The 23,848-nt window shown below is 40.5% G+C and overlaps 1 protein-coding gene across 7 annotated transcripts in view; it reads left to right on the top strand.

Annotated features, from left to right (window-relative positions):
• The window catches only part of ZFHX4 (zinc finger homeobox 4), a 296,146-nt gene that overhangs the window by 139,802 nt on the left and 132,496 nt on the right, over positions 1-23,848 (top strand). For all 7 annotated transcript variants that reach the window (XM_063923968.1, XM_063923970.1, XM_063923966.1 and 4 more), the window contains 2 exons: positions 14,229-16,849; positions 18,708-19,210. In XM_063923968.1, the coding sequence (XP_063780038.1) occupies positions 14,275-16,849; positions 18,708-19,210 (3,078 nt within the window). In that variant the 5' untranslated portion in view covers positions 14,229-14,274. The remainder of the gene's footprint in view (positions 1-14,228; positions 16,850-18,707; positions 19,211-23,848) is intronic.

Below are 23,848 nucleotides of genomic sequence, written 5' to 3'. Positions count from 1 at the left end.
CCTTGTGATCGGCTGTGCAAATGAATTCTTCGTTAAATCTATCGCCCAGCACTGATCCTCTTTGTACCCGTATGATGGGCTGTGCATTGCGGTGCATACGCATGCGCAGTTTTTCCGAGTTTTAACCTGATCGCAGCACTGCAAAAAGTTGTTAGCGAGCGATCAACTCAGAATGAGGGCTTATATTAATAATAACTATGCAGCTTTTATGTGCTATAGACCCTACTTTTCAGATACATGTCTATGGTACATATATAATGGAGCATACATTATATGTAAGCCAGCCACTATAAAAACAATAAATAAAAAGTCATACATAGTTGTAAATGGGTATATACTATACATCATGATGAAAAAAAGCCTTATGACCTGCAAAAATATTTAACACTTGATAGGGCTTTGACCTATATATCCAGAGGTCATCAATGGTGATAAGACTCACCTGAAATCATCGGCAATAGTTGCCTATTTAACAAGGATAGAGGCAGTATAAGTCACAGTTCTTATTCTGTTATGGTCATTCCTGGCTACTGTTTGCAGTTTTGTTTTTTTCATTTATTTTTAACAATTGTGTTTTTCATCCACTAAATACGCCTCAAACTATGGTTATCCAGGTCACATATGTACATCTTCCCTCTGACTGCTCCGGCAAAGACATAACTTATCTCTTACCGCTTCTGGCCAGTATTGCAGAGGCCACTGAGTATTTTTTGGGGCAACAAAAATAAGGCACATACTCATAATCAGATTCCATGATTTGTTTACTGCAGCATATTATATGATGGCACATGGTGGTCTCCACTTTACACACACCTCCAGACCCAGTAACCATAAAGGAGGAGGAGTTGGACTTTTACTTTCCCAATCTTTTGCATACACTGTTCTACCACAGGTTCCATCACTCACATTTACATCATTTGAAGTACATTCCATTAGGGTTTACTCTCCTTTCTATCTGCGTGTTGCAGCTATCTACCGCCCACCTGGGCATCCAAAACAATTGTTGGAAGATTTTTCTGCATGGCTCCCTCACTTCCTATCCTCTGACATCTCCAGCATTATCATGGGTGATTTCAATATTGCTATTGATTGTCCAAAATCTGCTGCTCATGCCTCCAAACTACTCTCTCTAACTTCCTCTCTTGGCCTCTCCCAATGGACTGACTCCTCTACTCATCAGGAAGGCCACTGCCTTGATCTAGTATTCACCAGACTATGCTCCATCTCTGAACTCACTAACACTCCTTTCCCCCTCTCAGATCACAACCTTATCACCTGCATGCTCTCCTCCGTTAATTCAAACCCTGTGTTGCTGAAGTCCTCCAATCTTCCTCAAACCCGCAGAAATATTAAAACAATTAATCTTCAAGAAATTTCCACTTCACTCCAACAACTGCTTTCACCTATTTCTGCATTCACCTCTCCTGAGATGGCTGTATCACACCTTAATGAGACTCTAGAACTAGCTCTTGATGAAGTGGCTCAAGCTACCCATCACACTCCACGTAGGCCTAGATGTCAACCATGGCACTCCAAATTAACAAGACAACTACAAAAACTCACACGAAAACTTGAACGTCAGTGGCGTAAATCTCGTATTTCAAGTGACTTCCTCACATATAAGACTGTCTACCATTCTTATAAAAATGCCCTGGACACTGCCAAACAAACATATTTCCAAACTCTTATCTCTGCTCAAGCCTCCAACCCCAAACGACTCTTTAATACATTTAAATCACTTCTGAATCCTCCCTCACCTACCCCACCAGCCACTATCAAGGCACAGGATCTTGCTTCCTACTTCAAGGAGAAGATTGATAAGATCCGAAATGAAATGGTATGCTCTTCGGCAGCCAGTGACCTGCTCCGTTCTTTACCTGAACCCTCTGGCACTCTTTCTTCATTTGATCCCACAATGAAGATGAAGTATCATCACTCTTCTCATCCTGCTTCTCCACTACCTCTCCTCTTGATCCTTTACCCTCACAAATAAGTAAAGCTCTGTCTCTGGTGCTCATCCCTACCTTAACTAACATATGTAATCTCTCTCTCTCTCTACTGGTATTTTTCCTTCACTCTTCAAGCATGCAGTGATTTCTCCCATTTTAAAGAAACAAAATTCTGACCCTAGTGCTCTCTCAAACTACTGCCCTATCTCTCAGCTCCCTTGTCTCTCTAAGCTACTTGAGAGACTTGCCTACACTCGACTCACACACTTTCTTAACTCATACACTTTATTGGACCCACTTCAGTCAGGCTTCCGTTCCCAACACTCCACAGAGACAGCACTGACTAAAGTGGTTAATGATTTGGTCACTACGAAGTCTGAAGGCCATTACTCACTTCTTATTCTTCTAGATCTATCTGCTGCATTTGACACTGTAGACCACTCTCTTCTCATACGGACATTACAATCCCTAGGTCTTAAAGACACAGCCCTTTCTTGGTTCCTATCCTACCTATCTAATCGCTCCTTCAGTGTTCGCTTCTCTGAATCTACCTCCTCTTCGCTACCTCTTTCAGTTGGAGTACCGCAAGACTCAGTCTTAGGTCCTCTGCTTTTCTCTATCTATACCTCATCTCTTGGTAAACTAATCAGCTCTTTTGGTTTTCAGTATCATCTGTACGCAGATGATACTCAAATCTACCTATCCTCACCTGACTTGTCCCTATCTGTACTGGACCGTGTCACTGAATGCCTTTCTGCCATTTCATCCTGGATGACATCTCGCCACCTCAAACTGAATATTTCAAAGACAGAGTTAATTATATTTCCACCGGCCAATAGTAGGTACCAACCTGATATCTCTATCACTGTTGAAAACTCGACTATCTACCCTACCCCACAAGCTCGCTGCCTAGGTGTCATCCTTGACTCTGATCTGTCCTTTGTTCCCCACATTCAATCTGTCTCAAGATCATGTTACATGCATCTAAAAAACATATCCAAAATACGACCATACCTTACATAAGACACTGCTAAAACTCTAATCCACGCTCTCGTTATCTCCCGCATTGATTATTGCAATAGTCTCCTAACTGGTCTTCCCAAAACGAGACTCTCACCACTACAATCCATTCTGAATGCAGCGGGGAGGCTTATCTTCCTCGCTAGACGTTCATCGTCTGCAGATCCACTCTGTCAGTCCCTCCATTGTTTACCTGTACTCTACCGCATTCAATATAAAATACTTTTACTCACACACAAGGCCATTAACCAAACTACACCAACGTACATCACTTCACTTATCTCAAAATATCTCCCAACCCGACCTCTTCGCTCTTCACAAGACCTGCGTCTCTCATCCACACTCATTACTCGCTCCCACTCACGATTGCAGGACTTTCATCGGGCTGCACCCACTCTGTGGAATGCCTTACCACGCACAATAAGACTCTCCTCTAGTCTCCAAACCTTCAAGCGTTCCCTGAAAACTCACCTCTTCAGGCAAGCATACCAAATTCCAGAACCGCCCACATAACTTTCATAAACCTTCCTATCAAATTGCATCCACTCTGTACAGTCCACACATATCCTCACATATCTTCTCATTCTATGCAATAGATAGCACCTTTCCTTATGTACACATGCCTATTTCCCTATAGATTGTAAGCTTGCGAGCAGGGCCTTCCTACCTCTATGACTGTTTGTTATCACCCATTTTGTTATTGTTATTTCAAAGTGTAAAGCGCAACGGAATTTGCTGCGCTATATAAGAAACTGTTAATAAATAAATAAATAATGATGCAAGGCTAGACATTTGAAGTTATTCCACACCTTTCTGTCGATGTAGGCACAATACATTGCTGCAGGTTGTTTAAGGTTACTGGTTTTCCATGTTATTGAAAACACAAAAGGGTATAGTTATGAAGCAGTGATAACCCAGGAAGGGATTATAACAGGTTTCTTCTTTGGTCCCTCTACCTTGAGATGGCAATACCCTTTACCATTTATAGAGGGCCTGTAAACCTGGAGAGGCTTTGATAGATCCACTCGGGGTCAAGTCACAAAGTGCGTCCAAGCATGCACATATCCTATGTATATATCCTATGTATATAGACCTCCTTGCTGACATTACAGCGGGGCTTTCACCGGGGCCCCAGATTAGTAAATTGCTCCAAAACACATTCCCTATCACTGAAATGTGCAGCAATATAGAATGAACCCTTTGACTGACCAATGTTAAATATTACCCTAACGTTGGTTGGTAATCTGTGCAGTTTAACATGCTACTTTTAGTATATTTTCTAATGTACAAGTGTAAATATTTACATATAGAGTATTTTTGCTTTGCACATGATATTTTGGTAAGTAAAGGTATTATAATGTGCCATATAATGTAGCAAATAGACCTACTGCATGTGAACAAAAGAAAAAAAAATCTTAGTTTATCTATACGTTCATTTTATGTAAATGGGGTGATTCTGATGATCGTTATCGCAGATATTGTTCTGTCACCAATTCTGGGCAGTTTTCTTCCTTCAGCTTCCTCACCCCATTCCTTGATGTGTTTGCAAAGCTGGGGAACTGTAATATAGGAAGGAAACTTTCTAGTAGTGAGGATAGAACAATAGGAAGTTAGGAGAGTCATCCTAGTTGGAGGATAGAAACTGTTCTATTTTAGTACTTGTATCTCGCAAGCCCAGTATGTCAGTGAGAGGTCCTCTTTACCGTAATTATGAAAACAGGTTTTAAATCAGTTTTGCAGACTAGTCCAAGTGCTCAATATTTAAGAATTCCCCATATATACAGTAGCTACTGTACGTATTCCTAGAAACTGTAATGGTGACTTCTGTATAGTCAAGAACAGGGGAAAAGAATACCTGTGGCTGCAGATGTAGAGGTGGCAGTTGTATAAAGGCTGTGCACACAATGCTACGGAACTGTAATGAAAACAAGCAAAATTATTTATAATAACCACAACTAGTTCTGCACAAATGTATTCTGTAGCGGTTTAAAATAACACTTATCTCCTGCAAAAGTTCCACCAACAGGAGGATTATATTGCGGTGGATTTACAGGTTGGAAGTATTGACGTATAAATAAACATAGTAATATGATTTGTTAATTCTCTGACATGATTAATACAGTGAATTTCTTTCAAGAAAGATTTAATGGATTCCAAGGTTAATCTTTCTGTTTAGTAGGATTATGAACTTAAACTTTCAAATCTGAGGGGGATTTTTGAGGGTGGTAGAGGAAATGGATTGGGACCAGTCTCATCAATAGGCAGCTTGTCAAATGGAGTGCAATTTACATAACCGTTAAGTATTTTCCTAATGTGCATTGTAATACCTGGCAGAACCTTTCTGATTTCTAGATTAATATTTATTTAGTAAAGGAAAATCAAAGGGATTAAGAAGTCATCATTTTAGCTCTAATCCTGCTTTGCATAGATGAGACCAAAAGATGCGATTAATGCTTAAGGCTCAATGGGTCTCTATCTTACAGAAATCTACATTATTTGCATTGTGTTTTGGTGCACTTAGTGGATTTTCACTATCACTACTTTACCCTGATTAGATTGATTGGGAAGACAAATCTTGGTGTTGGTCGTCAGCAGGCATAATCTCCAGTCCCTTCACTAGTGTTTGTTGCAGATTCTTTGCAGCTTTACAGAATAATATTTCATTGTACTGACAAAATCTCATCACCCAAAATAGAGACAGTGGGGTCAATTTACTAAAGCTTCTAAAACAGAGAATTGGTGATGTTGCCCACAGAAACCAAAAAGATGCTTGCTCTCATTTCTCTATTGCCTTTTAGAAAATTATAGACATCATCTGATTGGTTGCTATGGGCAACATCACCGATTCTATGTTTTAGAAACTTTAAGTTTACCCCAGTGATGGGCACGTGTAGGCCAAAATTGTCCAATGGACGATAGGCAATTCATATCCATTACTTTATTGTGAATGTCTATTGTTTAAGAAGGGTTCTAATCAGGAGGCTTTACTGAGCGCAGAATGGTCATATAATCCATTCATGATGCTTACTCCATCACTTACTTGCAGAGCATCATGGGAAGTATGGTTAGAATGCCCATGCATTCATTGCCGTGAATTACTACTGTCTGTGCTCTGTCACTGTTTGCAGCAGGGATGTCTACTTTGGGAAGGGTAGACAGAGTTGGCTTGCTGCCAGTACATTGCTGAAAGTCACCCTTCCCCCTACTACCTGTATCTCACCTGTTAAGTTAGGTACACACTTCAAGGATATAACAAATTATAGGTCTCATCGTTTAGGAAAATGTTGTGCAGCGGATCAGATCAAACCACCTGATCCAATTGCTTTGCTGAAAATAAACTGTGCAGTAATCAGACCTTTCAGCCAATAAGCAGTTGATTGACCTGATTATTGCGGAGTGTGTAGCCCACTGTAGACTTTCATTCTCCAACAGATTTAAGGATGCATTGCTCTACGCAGAAATATCTGATAGTCAGAGCTTGCAACTGTTCATTGTTAAAGTTTTTTTTGACAGGCTCAGTTCCAAAGCCTACTCAAATTTAGCTAAGACTGGCCAGCCACAGTCTCAATCACAAAGATTGACATATAGTATTTTCTGTTTAACAACAGATATTCATAATACCGGGCCCCTTGGCAGCCATTTGTAGACTAGTGCTGTTCTCCCTTGTTAATTGTATGGAAATAATTATGCTTGCACTCTTGTCTTCTGCTCATATAAGACAGTGTTCCAAATGCTTCATGCATGTTTGTTTACTGAGGCAACTTACAAGTAATTGCTCTCACTTCTTGCATATTGATTCTGAAATGTTCTTGGAAGAAAAAGAAATATGAGTCACATCTTAAATGCAGACTAACAGCAAAAACTGCAGAATGATCTTGATAAACTTAACAAAAAACAGTTCTGTCTGATTAACCAAATCAGCTCTGGCAAAACGGTGATGTCTCAATCTCCAGATAGACACCTGTAATCTAGAATGAGTTAATGCAGCACAGGACTATAGAACAGAGGTACGCCAAGTTTTAGCAGCACAGAGCTCCGAGCTGAGCGCAATTCAAAAGAATGGGACCAATTTTGCCTCTGTATGCTCGCCCTTCATTGCCTGTCAGGATACAGTGAGCCCCTGTCCGCATCCTATCTAGTTGTCGGTTACAGCACTTTGATACTGTACCTTATATTGCATGTAAGACGCTGTGTAAATTGTGTGGCGTCTTGAAAGAAATTGATAAAAATAATGAAGGCCATAAATTGGGGCATCAAGCAGTTCTGCTGCACGGAGCACATAGCACTGCATCTGGTAAACATGGCATGTGAAAAAGCACTCTGCTGCCAGAATATCTGCTGCAGTGTGGGCACTTGCGTCTTTAGGATGGTTCAGATGTGCACACCGCAGCCTTTATAGCCCATGGAGTGTCTTGAGGATGCTCCTGACATTGATGTAATTCTCAGCAATCGTGGCCTCACCCCCTTCACATGACATCATGCACTCAGGAGGCCAGGACACCCAGTTACAGCACTGGGAATAATAAATAATTATGGAGGTATACCCACAAAAACATTTCAGTTGTAACTGGTGTCAACTGAAAATGCAGAAAAGACTGTATACTGTATGTATGCTTGGAGGACAATTAGCACTATTTGGCTTCCTGCCTATCCTGCTCATCTAGTGGCTGAGTGCAGCTAAAACTTCGAGTTCCACAGATGTTAAGAAGAGAATGCAGTGAAAGGATGCTTAAACCAAAAACCCTCAGCCATACTCTTCATCATATTTAAATAAGAACCCATTTCACATTTATGCAAGAGGTCCCTTTTCCCCTTTGATCCCTATATAAAACAGAAAACTCACAAGTCATCAGTCACATAAGATTTGATTAGAAAATTAAAACAATCTGGGCTTTTAGCCACTTTGGCCTGGAGGGAGAGGAGGAGGAAGATGAGAGGGCGATAGGAGTAGTCATCAGGTAGAATGGCACTCTCCAGTCTCCCTTTGTAAGCTATCTCTTTTAATGTGCCTACTATTAAAAGCATACTATATTTGGTTACATCCCTCTATTCAAACTTAATTACCTTCTCTCTTTTTGTCGGGACATGGGTGGAAAGTTTTTTTTTTTTTTGCTGTGTCAGAAGAGGTCGTCACACATTCTTCTGCAGTTCTCTTCATTAATTCCTCCTTGCAGAAGCATTTTCTATCGTGCTGGGAAGGTAGAAGGGTGTAATGGAAGAACCCTGAACCATCAGCAGGAAGCACTAAGCTGGTTAATGCAGTATAATTGTCTGGACATAGACTGGCCTTTGTTTGTGCGGTTCACTACGAATCAGCTGTAATTAACTCCAGAGTGTTTCCAGATTGCCAGCAAAGAAAAATTACAGCTTTTCTGTTTTAAATTGGAAAGAGCACAAAGACATTAACTATGCAGATTGCTTTTACTTTGATATATTTCTGTCCACTAAGGAAAAGCTTATTTCACCCCCCACCCCACCCCAAAAAAAAAAGTGCCTTAGTTATTTGATTTAGGGTCTTTTAAAGTGTAATGGCTACTTAATAGTCCCCTTCATATTTTATAGGGTTGTTCTGGTTAGCCCTTGAAAACTTAACTCTTATTCGCAAGTCTTTGAATTTTGGGGTGGTGACTGTTGCTTGCAATTAGTGTGGCACATGCTCCTCACACTTACCAAGGTCTGTTGAGCACGCTGAGTTGTAAGGCAGCAGACGGTTGTTACAGTAGGCTACAAATAAGCAACCTATGGCTCTCCAATTGTTGCCGGTTGTGCCAGGTCTTTTGGTTCTGCGATGACTGGAGGTTGACTTATACCCCTTTTCCACTAAAAACCCAGGTCCGACCCGCATTTGAACATGGGTTTCAAGGTGTGTAACAGAGGCTTGAACCCCCGTTCACACCGCAGGATAGACCTGGATTAGTAGCGGGTCTTCTCTCTGCTGATGCTTGGAGATAACATCATCTCCAAACACAGGTGAGCCGCCTCTCCATAGACTTTTAACGGGTCCCAGGTCGGTTGAACCAGGTCACCCATTTACACTACAGCTTTACCCATGTCCTTCCTGGGTGGCTACAAAGGTCGGGTTCCTGGGTCACTGGACCTGGGTTATTTTTCTGGGACTCTTTTCCATTGAGCAGCAAACCTGGTTGACTCAGGAATAACCTGGGTTATTGCAGCAGTGGAAAAGAAGTATTAGTCTCCAGCAGGATGGCTGCCAAGTGCCAAACCAGCCATGTGGCTAAATAACCCTGGTGGTTACCAAGGTCGGATTCCTGGGTCACTGGACCTGTGTTATTTTTCTGGCACTTCCATTGAGCAGTGAGCCCGGTTGACAGCAATAACCTGGGTTATTGCAGAAGTGGAAAAGGGGTATTATTCTCCAGCATGATGCCTGCCAAGTGGCGAAACTTATGATCACAGAAGCAAGCTATTTATTTGTTTTTTAGCTGTTCCATATCATGGCCTAGACTTTGTTCACATTAGTGTTTTGGGTGGTGCCAAAAGTTTAATGACGGACATCACAAAACCAAATGAGGCGAAATCTGCTGGCCCTTTTTTTCACCAAATTTGTGACTTTTTAGTATAGGATGTTGGCTAATAAAAAAAGGTACCAGTGAAAGTTTTAAGCTAATGCATCAAATAATACACCCCCTGTACAAAAGATCTGTCAGCAACTGATGCAAAGAAACTCCGGCCAAAATCTTTTATTTTTTTTGTGCTTCTGAATTTAACAATAAGGAATTTAAGCCTCAATGTGGCTTTAGTCACCAAAGAAAAGAAGCTCTTGGTGTCTGCATAATACCACTTTGATGGATTTTTTCATCAGTCCTCTGTACGTGGTAACAAATAAACAAGTATAATTATACTTGTGAAGGCCTATTCATTCCTTTGTCAGGATTAGATATATGTGCAGTTTTCACACTGAGCTTCTCTTTTGTCTTTGCCTAACTCTCTATGACATATTGATAGAGGATTTGGTACGGGGAAAAGGCCACAGCAGAGACAGTGATGACCTTTCGGAAACTTGATATAATTCAAGGATTTTTATTTATTTACCCCCCCCCACCTTCCAACCTCCCCCTCCCCCCTCCTCTTGTTAAGGTTTGTAGGTTGGTAGCAGGTTATGTCACAAGTGGGCAACTTTTAACCCTTTCTCAAAGAAGAAAATTGAGGACAGAAAGTATTTGAGATGGTCAAATGGAATGGAGTACAAAAACAATAGGCTACAGAACCCATTGGCTTTCTCTCTCATTTCTAAGCAGTGTGGCTAACCTAGCATTCCTTTCCTTTTATCCCATCCTCTTGATCAGATCACGTTCTTTTTAATCATTTCACAAACACTGTCTCACTGGACCGTAGAAAGAGGTGGGGACAATCTCAATTAAAAACAGGAGTACACTGTCATTCTCCCTCTTTTGTTCTAATCAGAATTCTGCATTTTAAATACAGAGGAATTCGCTCCTATTGTTCAGCAAGTGCCTTTTTTTATATTAGGGGAGAGTTCTGGGTAGGTTCCTTGTAAAGAGTTCAGTAATCATACAAAACACTAACTGCTGAGGGGCTGGAGAAGTCCAAAATTGTTCTGCTTCGTACTATCACCCCCCCCCCCCCCCCCCCCAATTGTGACGAAAGATTTTGGTTGCTGAAGTCACTAATCTGTTGAGTAAACATAGTTGCTTCCTACGCACAAAGGTATGTTTTTCATTTTTGCTTTGTTTTGTCTGCATTTTCATTGTAGATGTTGCTACTTGACATACTAGCTGATCTAAGTGCTGTTCATGTACTGCTTCGTGCAGTGGGGGTCATTTAATTCTGGATAGCTTAAGAAAAGGAAAAAGTCTGTTGCAATAGTCAGTGCTTTTTTTTGCTTCTGTTTTGTATTCAGCAGAGAACTTTAAAGTGTTTGCAGTGGCAGGGCAACTATTTACTTTTCAATCCTAGCACAACTTTGCTAGAACTTTTTGAAGAGGGGTATGCCTGTGAAACCTGTGAAGCGTGAAGTTTTCCTTCTAGTCTGTCCACACTGACACCTCCAGAAAGTATTTGAATTGACGGGAATATTAATTAAAAGTAACATCTGTTTGCGGAATAACGTCTGTAATTATTTATATCTCTATGTTTTTTTAATCAGACCACCAAATAAGAAACGTTCTAACATTTTCTCCTGTTGACTGACTTGCACAAATATACATCACCTATCCATGACTGGTTTCCCATTAGTTCAAAGAAATTCTATTTATTTTTTTATATATATATTTAAAGGGAAGTGCATATGTGTTTATAGAATGGTGACTGAAATCTGATGTCATTGTTTAGGGGTGTTTGATTAATTTTGGGAGGATAATATATAGCGATGTTTGTTATGGCAACAGTGCTAGTTAGATTAGTTGAATAGTCAACTTTTTGTATGTATGGTGATTGCAATGGTTAGGTATGTCACTGGCTCCTCCCCCTGCTGGGCTTTCCATTACTGCTCTGCCTGAAACAGAAGTCATACACTTTGCAGCAAACATTTAGAATTTTCTCGAGGTTATCAAATGCACGTTCGGCACCAGACTGACTGCATTGTACATGCTAAGAGTTATCAGACAAGAATATATATTTTTTTTAAATGTCTGTGCTGAGTGCGTTAGTATTATGATATGGGCATTAGTGACAAACCCCATTAATGAACTGCAAACCAGCTGAAAATGAACCAAGGGGGGGTGGAGCCTTGATGTTCCAAACTTGTACTTGCAGCATTCACCTTTTGTGACGTTTTCAGGGCAGACATTACACTGGATTATTAATAGCACTTTTTATTAAAGCCTTATGCATCCAACCAGCCAATAAGCATTAGCTATATTACATTTTGTTACTATGCACATGTTGTTTGTGCAAACTTTTCCCATCCAAAAGGTAAACATGTCTCTGTTTACTAATTAGAAAATTATTCCTCTTTCATGCTCTTTGTGATCAAATTATTTCAAAGGGGTTTGAATCTCCATGCATTCCTCAAGCATAATTAACCTGTAACTCATCAGTGATTAAAATTACACACCAAGCTTTGTGGTGCTTGATGCAGAAGCAATTAGACTGTCATTTTAGCCATCACGCATACCAAAACTAATTTTGATTCATTTTCAATCTATGCAAATCATTCAATGTATCTGATAATTTTCCCTTTCTGACATAACTGACACGATCAGATATAACCAAGTTAAAACCTTTACATTACAGATTTGGATTCCTAAACTGACCTTTATCCAAAAAGGATGTTGCATGTTTTATGTCATTAGGAAAAACATCCAGGTTTAACATAAACAGAAAATCAACACTGAGGAAAAATGTAGCCATACCTCCCAACTTTTGTTTATCGCAAGCAGGGACATCTGCGCACGAGAAGCGTGCGTCCATCCAGAAAAGGGGTGCTGCCTATGAAAACTGGGTGTGGCTTCATGATAGGGCCTGCGATTGCGAGCCACACGCCCATTTTCATCACTATGGGGGGCATGCCCAGCGCTCTGTGAGCTACTGGCACACACCCTCTCCTCCTGTCTCCACTGTATAGATGATGCGCTAAGCAGAGCAGCGAGTGCAGGAGCCTCCCAACTGCCACCACCAGCACCGCGGGACACTGTGGCCCGTGGGTAGGACAGCGGGACAGTCCCAAAAAATGGGACTGTCCCGTGAAAATTGGGACAGTTGGGAGGTATGGTGTAGCTCAAATGCTGCGTAGTCTAGAAGCCCTAAGGCATGGACCTTCCACCTGCGGCCCTCCAGCTGCGGTGGAACTACACATCCCAGCATATGCCCTGTCTCAGTTTTAGCATACCTTAAGAGCACTTTGTGGCTGAGGAGATGAGCTGCAGCTGCTGCTGTCAGGTAAGGGGGGTGAACCTGGGTCCCCACTGGGCCAATCCATCAGACCTGGCCTCAGATAATTATTCCCCCCCCTCCTCGGCACCACTGCCTATAGCAAATAGAGTCACAGTTTGTCAATGTACACAGCCTATGCAGTTTGTGCAGTCTATGTGTGATTGTGTCACATGGTAAACTCATGAAACTTCAAAATAAATTATTTCCAATAATCAATATGTCACTACACAATATTAATTGTATTTACCATATTAAACCTGTGCTGCATACTGTATGTATGCAAATCACATAATAGCCTGTGTTTCAGTGCTCTATATAACAAATGTACAGTATGGAAACGTATTTGGGTTTGGACACAGACTCTGCCCTACTCTAAAATAAATATTTCTGTTCAACAAAGTTTTTCCTTGCAGTCTGTCTTGAACCTGGCACAAAAATAAATCTCAGATATGCAATGCAAGGGGTGATGTTTTAACAGACTTATAAACTTGCAAGAAGTGAAAATGTAGACCAAATAAACAGAGCAAATAGTTTTGTGTGTAACCACAGGCAACCAGTCAGAAATGTGCTTTTATCAGTCTGGTGCAAGGCTAACTGATGAAAGCTTAGATCTGATTGGTTACTTACTATGGGGTTCTTATTAGGTGGAGACTGGTATTACTTGAAAGTGTGCACCATCTGACTCATGCTGCATAACACTATACTTTTCTTATACATTAGATTACAAATAAGTTTTTATTTTTTGTGGCTTGTTAAATTAAGAATGGATTTGATTTAAAATTGTGGTATTGTGAGCACTGGACAGCAACTAGCCAATCAGGTATTGTTGAACTATACCTCACAGAATGTCCTAGCACTAGGCATTATTATGGCAGACACAAATTTATTGTTGAGAAGCGTTTGCTCCTCATCTTTGAGGGTCATCTGGTGATCATGCACAGCATGGGATGCAAAGGCTAGTAGTCATACTATATGGGTTACAAAGGCTAGTAAGTCATACTATACACTAGGCTAGTAGTTATACTATAGGTGCAGGGGTAGGCAAGAAGCTTCACTACACATCCCAGCTTGCCCTGTCACAGTTTTGCTATAAGAGCATGCTAAAACTATGGCAGGGCATGCTGGGATGTGTAGTTCAGTATCTGCTGGAGGGCCACTTATTGCCCACCTCGAAGTCTGCTACAGAATAGTATGTACAGTAGCAGGTTGCAACCAACGTTTGTAATGAATAGTTCTCAAAAGTGCCTCATGTCAGCAAAAGCCTGGCATTTTTAAAGCCCTACCACTGATAACTGGTAAAAAAAACTTTAAAATTTAAGTGATACAGTACTTGGAAATAAATGTTGATGCAGTGAACCATTTCATTAGTAATACAAAATAGCTTCTCTTTATTTCTTTCTCCAGGTCCCTGACAGGCTGGATGAAATGAGAGCCACATGTAGCATTTGCCATGGAAACCTGTGACTCCCCTACTATCTCAAGGCAAGAAAATGGGCAGAGCACGTCAAAGCTATATGGAGCGACACAACTTGATAATGAGGTGCCTGAAAATGTTGCAGGGATGGAACCTGACAGGGAAAACAGCTCTTCAGATGACAACCTAAGAACGGATGATCGCAAAAGTGAAATCTTGCTTGGTTTTGGTGTGGAGAATGCAGTTGCCAGTCAGGTTACCTCAGCTAAAGAGATACCCTGCAACGAATGTGCCACTGCGTTTCCCAGTTTACAGAAATACATGGAACACCACTGCCCTAACGCTCGCCTTCCTGTCTTGAAGGAAGACAATGATAGTGATATAAGCGAACTAGAGGACAGTGATGTGGAGAATTTGCTAGGGGAGATAGTTTACCAGCCTGATGGATCAGCTTATATAATTGAGGACTCCAAAGATAGTGGGCAGAATGCACAAACAGGAGCAAATAGTAAACTCTTTTCTTCAGCTATGTTTCTGGACTCGCTTACGACAGCTGGAGAGAAGAGTGATCAGTCTGTTTCAGCATCCATGTCTTTCTACCCACAGATCATCAACACTTTTCATATCGCTTCATCCCTCGGGAAACCATTTATGGCCGAACAGGCTTTCCCAAATACCTCAGCATTAGCAGGAGTTGGTCCTGTGTTGCACAGTTTCCGTGTCTATGATCTCCGACATAAAAGAGATAAAGACTATCTTACCAGTGATGGCTCAGCCAAAAACTCCTGTGTGTCCAAAGATGTTCCAAACAATGTGGACTTGTCTAAATTTGATGGTTGTGTTAGTGATGGGAAAAGGAAACCTGTTTTAATGTGTTTCTTGTGCAAGTTATCATTTGGTTATATTAGGTCATTTGTAACCCATGCTGTGCATGATCATCGGATGACCCTCAATGATGAGGAGCAAACGCTTCTCAACAATAAATTTGTGTCTGCCATAATACAGGGGATTGGCAAGGACAAAGAACCTCTTATAAGCTTTCTGGAACCAAAAAAACCAAATTCTGTTTTCCCCCATTTTTCTACTACAAACCTCATAGGCCCAGATTCAACCTTCCGTGGTTTATGGAGTTCTTTTCATGTTGAAAATGGTGACTCTTTGCAGGCAGGATTTGCTTTCTTAAAAGGAAGTGCGAGTTCTGCAGGCTCAACAGAGCAGTTACATGGGGTCAACCAAATGCCAAAGGCTGAAGCGAACCTAAGAGGCCTGTCTAGTCCAAAAGCAAACATCCCAATTACCTCTGTGTCCCACAGCCACTTATCATCTGACTCGAACAAGGAAGTGGACAGCAAAGACCAAGATAACAACTGTGAAAGGCCAAGAGAAACCAGTAACTCACATCCTAATGGGGAGTTCCCTATTAAAAGTGAGCCAACTGAAGGGATAGATGAAGAAGACTCATATTCAAATGAACTCGAGGAGGAGGAAGTTTTAGGTGACCTGGCCGATAGTATTGGTAGCAAAGATTTCCCTCTCTTAAACCAAAGCATTTCTCCTTTATCATCCAGTGTGCTAAAATTTATTGAAAAAGGTACCTCTTCCTCCTCTGTGACTCTTTCTGATGATTTAGAAAAGAAAAAGCAAACTGCTGTATTTAGAACTAATAGCAATGTTGCTGGTAGCTTTAATATTGGTGGCAAGGACTTTGAGGATCCAGGCGCCAGTAAAGACTGTGCAACTTCTCTTTCACCAAATGAAACAGTTAGAGGAGAAGAGGATAATTCTAATACTCCTTACCAGCACATCTTGATACCTGGCATGCAAAGCATAAGTGAGGGCTCACCAGGAAATGGCATAGAGTGTCCTAAGTGTGATACTGTCCTGGGGTCCTCAAGGTCATTGGGTGGCCACATGACAATGATGCATTCTAGAAACTCTTGCAAAACTTTAAAATGCCCAAAATGCAACTGGCACTATAAATATCAGCAGACTCTAGAGGCTCATATGAAGGAGAAACATCCAGAGTCAACTGGCTCTTGTGCTTACTGTAAGACTGGACAGCCTCACCCTCGGCTTGCCAGGGGTGAAAGCTACACTTGTGGCTATAAACCCTTCCGTTGCGAGGTTTGTAACTACTCTACAACTACCAAAGGCAACCTCAGTATTCATATGCAGTCAGACAAGCACCTAAATAATGTCCAGAACCTACAGAATGGTGGGAGTGGTGAGCAGGTCTATGGCCATACATCCCCAGCACCTAACACAAGTCTCAGTGGCTGTGGGACACCATCTCCATCTAAACCAAAACAAAAACCCACTTGGCGTTGTGAGGTGTGCGATTATGAAACCAATGTGGCAAGAAATCTCCGGATTCACATGACGAGTGAGAAGCACATGCACAACATGATGCTCCTGCAACAAAATATGAAACAGATCCAGCACAATCTGCACTTAGGCCTTGCACCGGCTGAGGCCGAGCTTTATCAGTACTACCTAGCCCAAAATATAGGACTGACTGGGATGAAACTGGAAAGCCCAGCCGATCCTCAGATGTTGATAAACCCATTTCAGCTTGACCCTGCCACAGCTGCAGCATTGGCTCCAGGACTTGGTCAGTACTTCTTTTTTTTTAATGTGCCATGGGGATTTACTTTATTGGGGTTTAGTTATACTGCATGATACACTTTTTTTTATTTAATTGTACCTGTTGTTTACACACAACACATACAAACAATAGATAATCTGCTCATTTGGTACATATGTACATATTTTGAGAATACATTAATATGAACTGTACTTTAGGTGAGAAGCTACAGTAAGAACTGTACTGACCCATAGCAATATTAGCTGTCCTGCATTTCCCTGTACTAGTTGCGTCATTTGTCATGTAAATTTGCATTTCAGAAATCCACATGGCTGCCATTTTGATGAGGCCTAAGACCAAATATAATGCTTAGTCAGGCTGGTGTCACACTCATGTTTCTGAAGACTGCATTTTTACTGCCAAAGAAACCTGGCTTTCTGATGAGCCAACACAGCATTCAATTGCAAAGTCCCTGAGAAAACATGGCGTTCAGAAGCACAGCGGTGACACCAGCCTTGGAAGAGACATATATTCCAATATAAACATAGGTCTACTGTAGTCTAACAAATAAGCAGTGTGTCTGGTGCTGGAGAGAGTTATATATAATAAAGATTATCAGTGACCATTAGATCATTAGTGCAAATGCAATATACCTTCTAAAAAAGACAGGTGTAGAAGTTACCCATAGCAACTAATGAGCTACTAGTTACCATTTATAGAATGTACTTAATAAATGATAACTAGAAGCTCATTTGTTGCTATAGACAACTAGTTGGCTATAGGAGGTTTAGTACATTTCCCCCTTAAACTCATACTTCATATGTTTTATCAAATTGTTTCATGTTAGAGCTTTACGTTGGGTACACACCTGATGATGCTGTCACCCAGCGATGTGATGTAATGATACATCTCATTACCGTACACACTTCACAATAGTGCAATGTGTCATTACATGCTGCGTGGACTCTTCCTATTGGACGTGCAGCACATCCACAGGGACGATGCAACCACCCAATTGGGTGAATTAGAGGACAGACACTATATGATGGCTCTTGTGATTCATAGCAGATCGCAACATCGTCCGGTAGATCGTAGCGTGTGCAGCCAGCTTGGTATATCTGACTATTCAGAGACAGTGTTATTATCCTACAATGGATGCATTCAGAGCCATCGATGCTGTTAGAGATGTACTGATGGATCTTTGCTGCACTACTGTCTGGCACAATATGTTGCGAGTCACAGCATAACATCAACTGCAGAAACACGGTCTGCTTGCCTGAGCTACTATCAGTTCTTGCTTCACTTCAGCAGGCAAACTTCTTATTTTCCATTATTTTATGTGTCCAAGGCGGTTAGCACTGTCTCTGTTGTGTTATTGGTGTTATTAACATGAGGTATGATAAATATAGATACTAATTTTACTGAGTAATAATTACAACACACACTGGGCTGTGCCTGTAATTACCGGGCTGTTTGCGGGGAGTTCGTTAGAAGTCTGCAATAGGCTGTTTATACTTCACTGTAGATTATTTAGTCAAGCTACAATTAGTGCTCTGTAAATTAATCTGGAGGACGTGGCAGAAGCATTCCTGTTTTGTTATTTTATTGATCACCTTTTCTGCCTTTGAAAACAGAAATTCCTGAATGACATCATGCCCAGTAGGAATAATTAAAGCTATCTGATGAGGGAATTTAGAAGTTGAAAGGGATGATTGTAATTGATCCTGATTCAATCCTATTACAGCTTTTTATAGTTTAAGCTCTGGAGTAGGAAAACTACTGGTTGGGGCTTTATTTTACGGATGCCATTGTGCGTTTGCATTGCTTTCTGCTCTTCATGTTCCTCTTTTCATTTTTTTTTCTCTCTCTCCCCTTCTCTCCATAGTAAATAATGAGCTGCCGCCTGAAATCCGGATTGCCAGTGGTCAGCTAATGGGTGATGACCTGTCCCTCCTCACCACAGGAGAACTGTCACCTTATATCAGTGACCCAGGGTTGAAGCTTTTCCAGTGTGCCGTTTGCAACAAATTCACCTCTGACAGTCTGGAGGCCCTGAATGTGCACGTGAGCAATGAGCGGTCTCTCCCTGAAGAGGAATGGAGAGCTGTAATCGGAGACATCTACCAGTGCAAGCTGTGTAACTACAACACTCAGCTGAAGGCCAACTTCCAGCTCCACTGCAAAACTGATAAACATATGCAAAAATATCAACTGGTGGCTCACATCAAAGAAGGGGGCAAGAGCAATGAGTGGAGGCTGAAGTGCATAGCAATTGGCAACCCAGTGCATCTAAAGTGCAACGCTTGTGATTACTACACCAACAGCGTGGATAAATTACGCTTGCATAACACCAATCACAGGCACGAGGCGGCCATTCGGCTGTACAAGGTAAGAGAGCATCATGGTGTCTCTTGGTGTTTGATCTGTTTGTAGAGTGTGACGTACAGCTTAACAGTATATTTAATAAAACTACAATTATATATGTGCCTAGGGAAGGTTTCTATCATACAGTATATGTGTAAATGTATTGCCACTACCACTCTGGGGCCCATGCTGAAGGGGGCATATGCATGTTTGCTTAGTGTAAAAGCATGCACATTTGTAATGCACATGCCCACAAATAAAAGCAAAAACCTACGTTGGTATTGGCTGATTGCGTTTCACCTGTGAATATGATAGGTGCTTTTTTTTACATTGCCTAAATTATATCTATTATATCTTTTTGTGGGCTTACTTTTCTAGTAGATTTCTGCTACATCCATTCCTATAGTACATGAGAAGGAAGATAATACTTTTATTTACTGAACTTGAACCAAACAGTGGAGGCTTTTTTCCCTGTCAATACAAGTGCCTGGGAAAAAGTTTCCTGTGCTTCTAGCCTGGATATGTGTAAGTGTACCTGGGTGTACACCTGACGTAACCTATGCTCATATACAGCTGGTGCAAAGATGGGACTGAACACATACTGTATGTCCAACTCAGCCTGAGCCGCAAAGTGTTCACAATTGCTTTTACTACTAATTTGGGGGTTTTTTTGCGTCACAGATGACATCAAATAATAGGAATTTGTTTTTATGGTCCATGTGCTTGTTGTTGTGTGTTTGCTTTAATTAGATCCCTATTTTGCGTGGTTGGTATCTTTAAGCATCCATATCTTGGGAATGAGATATAACATTTTATATATATATATATATGTATATATACTGTGCACACACATACTGTAGGTCTGCTCTGGGAATGATGATCTCTCCCTCTCTCTCTCTCTCTCTCTATATATATATATATATATATACTCCTTCAATAATAGAGTCACTCCTGGGCTGCCAATTCGGTGAAGCAATCAAGGTGCTTAAAGCACCTTGATTGCTTCACCGAATTGGCAGCCCAGGAGTGACTCTATTATTGGGAGAGTATGTTTGAGGTTGGCAAACCTCTGGAGTGCACCCTGGCAAGTTATTGCAATATCCTGTGGAGTGCCGGCTGTTCGAGTTATTTATATATATATATATATATATATATATATATATATATATATTAGAGCTGAGCGAGTTCGGGTTTTACTCGGTTTTACTCAGATTTACTCTGTTCTCAAAACGGCATCTTATTGGCTATCCAAAACAAGAGACATCCGTGAGCCAATAAGATGACGTTTTGAGAACCGAGTAAATCCGAGTGAAACCGAACCCGCTCATCTCTAATATATATAACTAATCATTGTGGATTTACTAGCACCAATGATCTCCAAACGAAATGGTGTTTGTAGTATCAGTGGGAACTCTGCAGCTATACTTGTCAGACTTTGCCTAAAGTACAACGAGCCCACCCATCTCTGCTAAGTAACTCTGCACTGCTGAAATGATTTGCTGTCAGTTTTGCTGCTGGCGGCTACTTAACGTGGATTGTTCACCAGCAAGTACACCTCCCGTGTGCAATCAATAATCTATAATATTCATCATGCACATCTGAAGCTGCCCTCGCTGCTGCAGCACCATGAGACAAGCACCGGATCCTGCATGGACCAACAGACCTGCTGTCAATTGATGAGTGTTAGTTACAGTTTAAACCAGACTATCTTTCCGGTTTCTTTGGTTAACATATTTTTGCATGTAGCGGAAATCAAGCCACACATGGATGTTTGCGATACAAGTGTTCAATTAAATAACAATTTAGAGATGTGCTAACACAAAGACAAGTGCATTAGATGAGAATCAATAATTATGGCCTTGTCTGCTACAAATTTTCACATGCATATATAAAAATGTTGCTGGGGTGGGGGGCAGGAGTTATTCCAGAGAGATCTATATTACAGTAAAAGCTGGCACAAAAGGCTGCTTTTATATTACTTGTTCACGTTGTACTTTATCACGGCATGTTCCAGCATCCAATAGGTTACAGTGTTCTCTAAGCAGCTAGTGCTGCTTCCTCAGATTACAGGCCTGTAATCTGAGAAGATGTGTAGGGGGGGGTTTAAAAAAATATTTAAGTTATTTTAACTTATACCCTTTACCTAAATGTCACATTTGATTAAGCTGCCACATAACTAATAGTCCATCATGTACAGGTGGAGCTGCCTGTTAACCATTTCCTGTTACCAAACTGTAGGTGCAACATACATCTGTAATGTACACCTATATCTCCTTATATAATGTACTGTATATGATGCTTTTGTGTTGAGTTAGTACTTAGTAGACGCACACAATATGTAGGTATCATCAAGTTAGTTAGCTACAATATATTTTATGCAGTGTGGATGAAATGATTATACAGGTTGAGTATCCCATATCCAAATATTCCGAAATACGGAATATTCCGAAATACGGACTTTTTTGAGTGAGAGTGAGATAGTGAAACCTTTGTTTTTTGATGGCTCAATGTACACAAACTTTGTTTACTACACAAAGTTATTAAAAATATTGTATTAAATGTCCTTCAGGCTGTGTATATAAGGTGTATATGAAACATAACTGAATTGTGTCAGTGTACACACACTTTGTTTAATGTACAAAGTTATAAAAAATATTGGCTAAAATGACCTTCAGGCTGTGTGTATAAGGTGTATATGTAACATAAATGAATTCTGTGCTTAGATTTAGGTCCCATCACCATGATATCTCATTATGGTAAGCAATTATTCCAAAATACGGAAAAATCCCATATCCAAAATACCTCTGGTCCCAAGCATTTTGGATAAGGGAGACTCAACCTGTAACAACACTGATATGTACAAATCTAAAGCAATCAAATACAACAGTTCTCAACTATAACCCTCATCATTGGCCAGGCAGATGCTAAGTACTGTAGTCCAATATATGCTAAATACCTGTTATAGCATGGTACTGAATGTGTACCTGTGAAATAGATTTATTATTATTATTATTATCCTTTATTTATATGGTGCCACAAGGGATCTGCAGCGCCCAATTTCAGAGTACATAAACAAATAAGCAAATCAGGAAACTGACTTACAGTTGAAGACAAAGGACAAGTACAGGGTACAGAAACATAGCTGCATTAGCAGACAACAGTGAAATAAGTACCGGGCTGGCAGAACACTGCAGGATTTGGTGGCATTGAAGATGGTATAAGTAAGAGAAGGGAAAGCACCTGAGGTTAGAGGGCCCTGCTCGTTAGAGCGTACAATCTAAAGGGGAGGGGCAGACAGACAGGGGTGACACAGATGGGGTAGAATATATTTTTAGATATATGCAACCCCTGGCAATGAAAATGAAAGTCTCGGAAAGACCTACAAATCGATTTGCTTGTTTTATAGGAGCAGACAGTTTGATTATTGTAGTAATAATAATAATAATAATAATAATAATTAAATCAACAGTCCCCTGTAAACCTCAACCCATTTTAGGTGAAATAATAACTTATCATTTGTGTGTTTGGAAGTACTGCATTCTGTGCAGGAAAAATGTGTCCAATTAAGACTTCTGCAGGAATGTGATTTTGCAGCTCAATAAAATATCTGTTTTTATTGGAAACAAAGTCAATGCATTAACCATATTCTGCATTCCAGAACGTATTTGTAGATCCAGACAGAAACTTAACCCCTTTGTAGCCAGAAGCTGATGAAGCAGGTCTTAGATGCTTCATCAGCAGGTTGATCTTGCAGGCTAGCGTCTAATGATATAAGATACAAATCAACCATCTGATTAGATATATGACAACAACAGTACAGTGATTGGCTGGTTGGTGAATTAGATTGGATTGACCAAATTGCTCAACCAAAATCTTACCAAGAGCAATCAGCTTTAAGGGCTGCTGTACAGACAATATATCTTCCATCATCATAAAGATAAAGATTTATACATTTAAAAAAAAAAAACTTTGCAATTCATTGATTTTATGTTATTTATTTATTTATTCTGCCCTTTTTGTAAGATTTGCTCAGATACATAGACGTTGTAGGGAATTGATAAATGGAATTATTTAGTCTTGCTGCCTCTATTTTTGTAATTCGTGTCTGAGCGGGTGCTGCCAGCTCAGTCAGAGTTGATAATCCAAACCAGACAGAACAATTAAGTGCAGGGACCATAATGGGTTAAATAGGTGGAAGGTGAAAGGTCAGCTGAAAAGCATCATCTGCCCAGATGCTTAACATTAAACTGATCTTTTTAATAAAAAATCTGTTTCACAGATGGCGTTTTAATGCCTTTGGCAGTATCGGGGCAGTTTTAACATTAGACGTATGCTAGTAAAAATTATTTCTGTATTAGACCAGAACAACACCTTTTGCTTTTATGTTCAGAGGTAGAAGGCATGTGGATAAGATTTTCTGGCATGGAACCTAGGAGCCCAGAGCTGATGGGGTTTCCATATGGACTTAAATACTTGAATACCCTATGTCTGTTAGCAATGATGATTGAAAAAGCAAACAAATGCCATATACACATTTTACCCTTTCTGTTCACATTTAACCCAGATTTACAGTAAATTTGAGGTTTGTTCTTAGGAATCCTCTAGTTTGATGTGTGCGGATAGTTCTGTGGGTACAGCGCTATGGAGCTACCTTTACCTTTT

The sequence above is a fragment of the Pseudophryne corroboree genome, chromosome 5 (genome assembly GCF_028390025.1).
Source record: "Pseudophryne corroboree isolate aPseCor3 chromosome 5, aPseCor3.hap2, whole genome shotgun sequence".
NCBI classification, from domain to species: Eukaryota; Metazoa; Chordata; class Amphibia; order Anura; family Myobatrachidae; genus Pseudophryne; species Pseudophryne corroboree.
This window is presented reverse-complemented; position numbering and strand designations above follow the sequence as displayed.